The sequence below is a fragment of the Macadamia integrifolia genome, chromosome 2 (genome assembly GCF_013358625.1).
Source record: "Macadamia integrifolia cultivar HAES 741 chromosome 2, SCU_Mint_v3, whole genome shotgun sequence".
NCBI lineage: Eukaryota > Viridiplantae > Streptophyta > Magnoliopsida > Proteales > Proteaceae > Macadamia > Macadamia integrifolia.
In genome coordinates, this window is record NC_056558.1 from 711,397 (window position 1) to 720,381 (window position 8,985).

General features: G+C 37.1%; 1 protein-coding gene across 1 annotated transcript; it reads right to left on the bottom strand.

Annotated features, from left to right (window-relative positions):
- Nucleotides 1-1,462: 1,462 nt before the first annotated feature.
- On the bottom strand, nt 1,463-8,785 carry LOC122072065. Its single transcript, XM_042636606.1, has 3 exons — nt 8,418-8,785; nt 3,570-3,660; nt 1,463-1,712 (listed from the first exon to the last, which is right to left on the bottom strand). The coding sequence occupies exons 1-3, from the start codon at nt 8,565-8,567 to the stop codon at nt 1,663-1,665; spliced, it is 291 nt and encodes a 96-aa protein (XP_042492540.1). The 5' UTR covers nt 8,568-8,785; the 3' UTR covers nt 1,463-1,662.
- Nucleotides 8,786-8,985: the final 200 nt, after the last annotated feature.

An 8,985-nucleotide genomic window follows, 5' to 3' on the forward strand; every position in this document is an offset into this window, starting at 1 on the left:
TACCAACAGCTTGTGAATTAGGCTTCCAATGCCACCTTCTCCTACCATTCAACTTACTGCAAATGAGGATACTGTGTAACGAGGAAGAATGAAGAAGAAACCAATAGGGTCATGAGAAAGAAGGAACACACTCATTATCTTCAAGTTTTAGGCAAAGCAGCCGATGTATACAACAGCAACCTATTGCTAGTTAACCAAGCTGGGGGCGATATGCCAACCTTTGTACTGAACAGCAACCAAAAACAGGGAAATTTACAGGTCCATGATTGGTGGATGGAGACATTGTTCTGGTACCTCCAGATGCATCCAATGAATGAAGCCTCGGCATGTGATTATCTAGACATACATTATGACTAAAGGCAAAGGACAAAATATCCCCCACCCTACACCTACCCACGCACCCACCTACCCACCCCACCCCCACAAAAAAAAAAAAAAAAACCAAAAGACAGTGAAGTTGAAAATTGGGATCAAAATCAAAGAATAGAGTCAATTCAAGCAGAGGACAATAAAATCAATTCGACAATTTGACAAACACTAAATTCATATAGACATCTCGTTTCTACAAGATCTTACACAAATTTTCTTTTATGTTCCATTCTCCTCTTTTTGGTTGATTTCCAGTCAACTAACCAAAAAAAGAACTCCATGGAAGCAAGGGTGTTAATCGATTTGATTTCGGTTTAAATGATGCAAATCGATTGGGTTTACATTTATTTGACTAAAACCATAACCGCACCATTTACTAAATGGTTACACTTTCTAAAACCATGACCTTTTAGTAAACGGTTTCGATTTTCACGGTTTCTAAACGATGTCGATTTCACAATTTTAAACGGTTTCGATTTCGATTTATTTCATATGGTTTCTAAAACGATTTACAATTGGTTTGTTATAACTTGCAACTATCTCTAAACTGAAGATCATAAGCTTATCAAAAAATAATTGGCAACCACAAATAAGAGATTCTATATTAACGATGGTATGTCTTAATTTGATAATCTAGTGCTATTTCTTTGCATGGCCATTCTCAAACATGTAAAACTAATATAATACAACATCCAAATCTAGCCTTCTACAGCATCAAATATTAAAATGACAGATGGTTCAGTCAAAACACTCCATCTATGATAACATAATAACATAGTAATATATATGGATTACAAGTTCATGATCTAAAGCCTAAACTTGAACTGAATTGTAATAAATCATACCAAAACAAGATGAGCACTTAATTTAATTGTTAATTGTTATACGGATAACTGCTCCTTCTTTATTTAATTGTTATACTGATTAATCGGATCGGCTTAAACGGTCTAAACAGTTTTAAACGGTTCAGTTTAAACAGTTTAAATTCGATTTGAAACCAACGAGTTCTGCGGTTAAAACCAACCCGACCCATTTAGCTAATCAGCCTGAAACTTGAAATTATAACCACACCATTTACTAAATGGTTTTGCGGTTTCGGTGTAAACGGATCGATTCGATTTCGATAAACGGTTTCGGTTACAAATTCACATCCTTACATGGAAGGGGCACTATGCTAGCAAACTCAATCTTACATAGAAAAGTGTACAGTAAATTTCAACAGTTTTGAGATGAAAGCAGTGCACGTCTAATTTAAGAGGAGCTTTTGGGTATATCTAGTGTGGCCAGAAATCATCACCACTTAGCTTCTTTCCAAGAATCTGATTGTACTCCGGTCTTGATGTCTGCATCAGAGTAAAATTAACAGATTAAAAGCTTCAAATATCACAGGGAACAAAACTAAGCACATAAAAGTGTTACTGGTAATCTACATTATAGAATGAATTATAATTGTTCAAATACAGAGTAACGTCAATATTCTTTAGGTATTCGTCTAACCTATAAGACGGTATTCAAGAGAAACAAAAGACTTAAAAAAATAAAAATAAAAATCCTCTTTACACTTTATCAACAATGTTACAAAGATCAGCCCATATCCTGTATATACTAAGTACCAGTGTATAGATCCGATCTGAGCAAACAACAATTCCTAAGGTAGCTAACTATGCAGAGAATACAACCAAGGATTTAAAACTATGGGTCACAGTTCACAGGCAATGCAGATATCAGTTTTAGTTGATCCCAATATAGATTAGGTGATACACCCAAACCGGCCCTGATACCTGAAACCTCTAATAGAGCAGAGCATCTAAGAGCTAACATTTGTATGGAACAGAAATTCTGATCAAACATCGATCGGTCTATCTGCAAGTATTCCATATTTACGTCATAAAAAAATATTCAGGAAAAAAAATTAGACAACACTTATCTGTATAACAAAAAAATCTCCTTACAATTGGCAAGATACATTTATCAAGTAAACTCCCTTCAACTGAAAATGGACAAAAAGCAGGCTTGCATATGAGCTAATAATTATGATGGCCTTAAATGGGAAATAGTGGAACATGACTAATGCAATCAAGTAGCCAACCCCAAGCAATCAGGAAAAGACTTAGTTTAGTATTCGTTTATTTTCAAGTCATCAATTTAACTATAAGTGCTTATCAAAACCAAATCCGTCCTTTTCATTTGACTAGTTTTGGTTATCTTCTGTCTTCTGTGTTTTTTTTTTTTTCTTTTTCCCCTAGTTGTGTTTCTATGGTGAGACTCTATGTGCCTGTGCGCATGTGCATGTTGGATACAAATCGCTAATAACAAACACAGCCAAGCAAAATTCATCGGGGAGAAATAAAAAAGAAAACAAAAGAAAAAGAACAATAAACAGAAAGAATTCTAATATGTTCGAAACAGCTAAAATAACAAACCTCATTATTCTATAGATCATCCAACCTCCTTGACTTCTCAAAGTATTTTAGTTTTAAATACTAGTCCAGAGAATACTGCATAATTAAGCCACCTTTTTTTTATTTGATTAGTTTCTTTTTTGATTAAATATTATATTATTTTATTAGTTAATTGAATCAAACTTTTGTTTTCTCAATGATATTACCATGTATAAGAAATTTGGAAAGACACAATAAGCATAATAAAGGGTGTCGACCTCATAGGATGGATTGATGGCAGCCTTATTTTCACCACAGTTAGTTACCACTATCATATCAAAGATACTAATCGAGGTACCACCACATCAAACCGGCCTCAAGGAGCAACAGACACTTCATTGGGATATACCTAGTCTATAAGAAAGCAACTGCACGGCTCAAAGTATGAGGACAACAGCAGTAAGAAATAGCTGGCCAGAAGATGCACGGGCAAATACACATATACACACAATGGTGGCAACAGCCACAACAACTAGAAGGTACCCTACAGGCTACAAACAATTTCAAAAGGAACATGGAAGGTGCCAGCTAGCACAGCTGGTAAGGGTGTTGACAGCTGTAGCCACATCTTACAATCAAGTCCTGCCTTCACTTTTGGGGAAGGGGTGCAATGGGGGTTAAATATATAAATCGCTTCCTATAACAAAATTTTTGAAAGGAGCATTAACCAAATATTAAATATATATATATATATATATATATTGGGTGGGGGAGATCCCCCAAACTTCAGAATGACATCTAATTAATAGAACGGATTACCTGTTTGACCAGTTTCACCATTTTTCAGAATAGGAGAAACAAACAAAACAAGGAACATTCGCTCCAACTCCAAGTTCTTCTTTCTCCATGCCTTAGGCATCAAACAATTTCAATATTCAATTCCTAGAGTTACCATTGACATTCCTCTCCGCTCCAGCATCCTCCTCCAATTAAAACTTGGAAAAGAAAAATTAAAGAAAGCATAGGAAACATTATTGATTCCACAATCCTTCATACAAATGTGTTAAGCAGTTCACAAGATAAAAGGGACCATGTTTTAAATCAGACCTTCAAGGGCTTGAAAAATTCCATTAATGGGAGATTACTTAAAGATGTCTGTCTAGATAGTCAATGCAAATACATCAGGCACAACAAATTTGGCATCCACAAACGAGTCAAGAAGAAGAAGAGAAAAAAAAGTAATGCTATGTTGCATTCTAGCATTTTCTTTAAAACCTCTGTACAGATCTTGTTGCTTCTTTGCTGGTCGAAGGTTCCAGCTGCTTTGTTTTGGGCAGGCCTTATGGCGGTCACAATGATGGTAACGATTGGATGGTTAGTTAGGGAACTGACCTTTTGGTCTGCAAACATTTCCTTTCTGAAATGAGATAGTGAATGACATCGTAGTTGTCAAAAACATGATTGGTAACCATTGAATCCTTAGTTAGGTAACTGACCTTGAGGTAATGCAAATATTTTTCTTTTTTGAAATTAGATAGGGAATAATATATGAGTTGTTGTCAAGTATATCGTATCTATAAGCCAGGGGGGTGGCCAAGAAGCAGCCAGTTGACTGCCCCCCTTCCCCTGGACTTTATTTGCTGCGTGAACAATGTCTTCGTATGTAATGGCATTCTGGGCAGGTCGCAAGAAGCCGCTGGCCGAAGGTTTGGACCAATCACAATCTTCACCTCTTGCCTGCTTCCAATTAGTTCAGCATCATCTCTTCACCCTCGACAAGATATATTGATGGCATGAAAACGAAGGACTGGGGAGGATGAAACTTACACAAACCTACAAAGTTTAGCTGTACTGCACTGTTACATAGGTAGCTTTTTAGGCCATAGAAGGTGAATTGTACCATGGAAAACTCTCTGTTGCATTTTTTTTTTTTTTTTAATGCAACATCAGAAGCTGGTTCTTTGGATTTTAAATGGGAAATAAATCGGTCTACAAAAATTTCCGCTGGCAATTTACATGGGAAGTGGACACAGCCAAAGGCTAACTATTCAGATGAATTTTGAAAAAATTATTAATGACATACATTAATAATTATGGCCCTCCCCAGACCCTACAGTGGTGGGAACCTTGTTCACTGGGTATGCTCTACTAATGGAATCATCAATAAAACATGGTGCCAGAAGTGAAGATTAAAATAACAGCAGGGGTGGATCATCTTTCCAAATATGCCCACTCCATTTGCAACATCTCATCATTATGTAGCTGCACCATATGAATTCTTGTTTATTTCTTCAAGCATCACGAAATGGTAAGTATACTTATTAGTGATAAGGAAATGGTATTCACAAGGATCTTACAGCCTAATTTCATATACCCTCAAACCTCGTACAAACAGATTAAAAAGGTTTATTATTTAATTTGCAGATACTTACATTTTCAGCTACCACCATCACAGAGTGAAGTGCCTCCCATGGGAATAATGGTGAGTAATTACCCAGTCTATGTATCTACTAAGTTAACTCCATATGAAGAGGTTCAAGGCCAACCAAATCCTATGGTTCTCATATATATATTTCATGACTGCTATACCTAATGCATGGATGAAGAGTTAAAAAGTAGAAATCATATTGTGCCCACACAAAGAACATCCTGAAGCAGCTCAAGCTAGAATGAAACAACAGGAAAACACTAATCAAAACATTAATTTGGACTGCTATACCTAATGCATGGATGAAGAGTTAAAAAGTAAAAATCATATTGTGCCCACACAATGAAAATCATGAAGCAGCTCAAGCTAGAATGAAACAACAGGAAAACACTAATCAAAACATTAATTTGAGAATGCAGACAAGGTATAGTTGCAGATGCATGTTTGACGGGTATCGGAGCTGGCTCTTTATTTTAATGGTCGTGAAGACTAACAGAGAAACTTGGACCAGTTTATTACTAAATCATGCTTCTCGTTTGGCTCAAGAATATGTCCGTATTCCACAACATATTGGACCTGAAGATGTTGGGTCAAAATGTTAATTTTATGTTGGATTTTCCAAACAAGTCAAAAGAATGGTTCAAAGACTGATAGTATCAAAGGATTGTCCTATAATGGGACCCTTTGACACTCAAAGATCTTACTTGGAAGCAGTCATGCAAATTACAAAAGGCTACAATTTCAAATTTGAGGGCAAAGTCAATATTTGGAGAACCTTAGGGTGCTCAGAAATTGATTGCATTAAGATGATTGTGGGCCATCCCAGTGATTAGTTTCAAGCCTTGTGTTTTAAATGCATATGAGCATCGTACAGAATAGATTGCCTTTTCAGGCTCCCATACTCCATTTTATTAAAAAAATCCCTTGCTCACCAAAAATAAAAAAGATAACTGGACATCATGAAATAATCCTCCCCACCCTCTGGATAAATAAAGTTCCATTTGGCATATTGAGCTGGTCGCTGGTGTTTGCTACTGAATTATTAAGCAGTTGTTTCTTGGTTAGAACGATCATGGATCACATTTCCATGACAATGAATTTCACCAGCGGCTGCCCTAAAGACTCTCTCTTGTCTCGATTATAATGAATTTCATTGCTGGTATCCCTTAAGACTCTCTGATGCAGATCAGCAAGACAGGTGCTCTAAAAAGTACCAGAGGAAAAAGAAGACAGTGACTCAGCAACTCACTGAGTTGTCTCAGTTTGAAGGGTGTTAATCTGGTTAACCCAAAATCAGAATCATGTGGACTTATTTAAGGCCTATTTATTTTCTTATTTATTTATTTGTATAGGCTGGAATATTCTTTATAAATTTCAGTCCTCTTATTAGTTGGTTTTTATTCAGTTTTTAAATTCCTAGTATGATAGGAGACCTCCATTCCTGTGACCAGATGAGGGGTATCCTGATTGGGTTTAAAGATATCCTCAAAGCTGGTCCAAATGAAGTGGCCTCCTATATCTAAAGTCACCCACTCTCATAAATCAAAAGTCTCACACAATTCCTTGGGGCAAAACATACCAGATTTTGCAATAAGTCTCCCCTGGTCCACCCACAGTCTGATTTTATCACTTCTGCCCCATGTTGTATCTCAGATACTGGCTAAAGGTAGGGAGGATCCTTTGAAATGCTTTCTTAGGGACATAAAGGTGTGGTTGTCTTTCACCAAAATCCATCCATTTCCATTAGCCCATTCAATGATTTCAAGCAACAGAATAACTGGCACATCTCCAAATACCGATAAGGCGATAACCAATCAGCAAGCAAATCTTCCTTTTTTTCCCTTGTAATTTACTTTCACTATGCCAAGTCCAGATTCCTGTATGGTTTTGCATAAAATCCACAATAAATAAGATGGTCATCCTTCTTTTCCCTTGTTTCCAAAGGAATTTCAGGACTGCTCCTCATTAATCACAAACTATGAGTGAAGCCCTGATAGCTGATAGGAAGTATGGTAGTAGTTAGGGAGGTTAGAAACTGTTGCTACAATCATAGTTATCCTCCCTCCAAAGCATAGTACTCCATTGGTCTGCAGATTACTTGTAATGGAGAGTTTCCATTAGCTATCTCTTACACTTACCATCACAATATAATTATTGCTAACAGCTTAACTCTCTCCCTGATTTCAGAATCCATAAATAACGATATAAACTTGTATCACCACCCATCTCAACACAATCCACCTCCATGCATACTACATTCTGATTCCATTTTTCTTTTCTTTGTTGATCTGTAAATTGAGATATGCTGTGGGAAACAGCAACTCATACGTAAATTAATTTTAAGACGTTTCCCCTATCTTCAATTGATACAAACCTTGGGAGACTATAGGTTCATCACATATCACCACCCTTCTGTACCAACATCCACTACGGCCCACTCCAAATCAGGTAGCGCTTCTAAGCGGCACCAATCTGCTCCAAGGTCTCTGCTAGCGGCTTTACTCTAGCACCAGGTTGCCACTTCCGCATAAGAGTTGGGACCGAGGACTGGCTGCTCTGATACCACTGGTATGAACCTTAGGAGAACTCAACCCCGTAAACCGGCTTGTAATGTGAAGGAACACAAGACCATATCAACCCATATTAAATCCCTTCTGTAACTGATGTTGGATCAGGCGCCACACGACCTATATGAGATCATAATATAGATTGTTTCTTTCCCCTTTTCAATCTTTATTTGATTATACAAGCAGGAGAATAATCAATTAACATCACCACAAACACGAAAAAATTGCAAAATTGGAAATTGTGTTATCTCCAATATCCCCTAGAGAGCATAATCATAGAATTTCAAACAATCCAACGTTTAATCGGTTAAAGTTACTGCAATCTATAAGCAATTAAAAAATCACCAACAACAGCACCAAAAATTGCAAAATGGGTTATCTCCAATATCCCCTGGAAAGCATAATCATAGAAGTTTATTTCAAAAGGTCAACTGGGTAACCAAGCAATCTGAGGGTTAACAAAGAAAAGTTGCTACAAGATGTGAGCAATTGAAATCATCACCAAACAAGAAATAACTGCAAAAGTTGAAAGTGAGATATCTCCAATATCCCCTGAAAAGCATAATTCATCGATGTTTTTCTGAAGAGTTAAATTGGGTAACAAAGCAATCTGAGGCGTTAATAAATAAAAGATTACACAAGCAATTGAAGGAGGAATGAAGGACTACCGACCAGATCCTTAAAGATAAGAAATGCGATGAAGATGAAGAGGAAGAACAGGATCTCGAATTCGGCGAGACGGAAGAAGGCGAATACCCCATTCACCGCACGAGTGAACGCCGACTCGTTCCTATTCGGAACACCACCGACTCGCCCCCTCATCCCGACTGCTCCTCCGACTAATCTATCGTTGCCTCTCTGGCTCTTTACCTCCGAGGAACCAAACCAGGGGCGAAGGCTCCTTTCTGCCCACGGAGTTGTATCGAAAAAATGTCAACTTAGACGACGACCCGGGTGATGAGTGATGAGTTGCATTTTTTTAAATGTTCCTGTTACTTAAGACCTTGGATTTGTTTGACACAATGACTCAACTTACCATATGGTCTTTATCTCTCTCTTCCCAATTTTGATTGACCTAATTCTTTCATGGATGTAAAGTTGACTTGAAGGGCTATATTTCCATGATATCGTCTTCAATTTACGTTTAATGCATAAATTCTAAAATTGTGCAACAAATTGATGTATCTAATGAAAAAGGGTTTTTAAAGTAGTGATTCCCAACTCCAATTGAACATGTCAC

Coding starts and splice junctions, on each gene's coding strand:
- LOC122072065 (XM_042636606.1), bottom strand. CDS start 8,567: ATGAGGGGGCGAGTCGGTGGTGTTCCGAATAGGAACGAGTCGGCGTTC. Junction 3,661..8,417: donor TTCTTATCTTTAAGGATCTG/GTCGGTAGTCCT, acceptor TTGATGCCTAAG/GCATGGAGAAAGAAGAACTT. Junction 1,713..3,569: donor TGGTGAAACTGGTCAAACAG/GTAATCCGTTCT, acceptor ACTCTGATGCAG/ACATCAAGACCGGAGTACAA.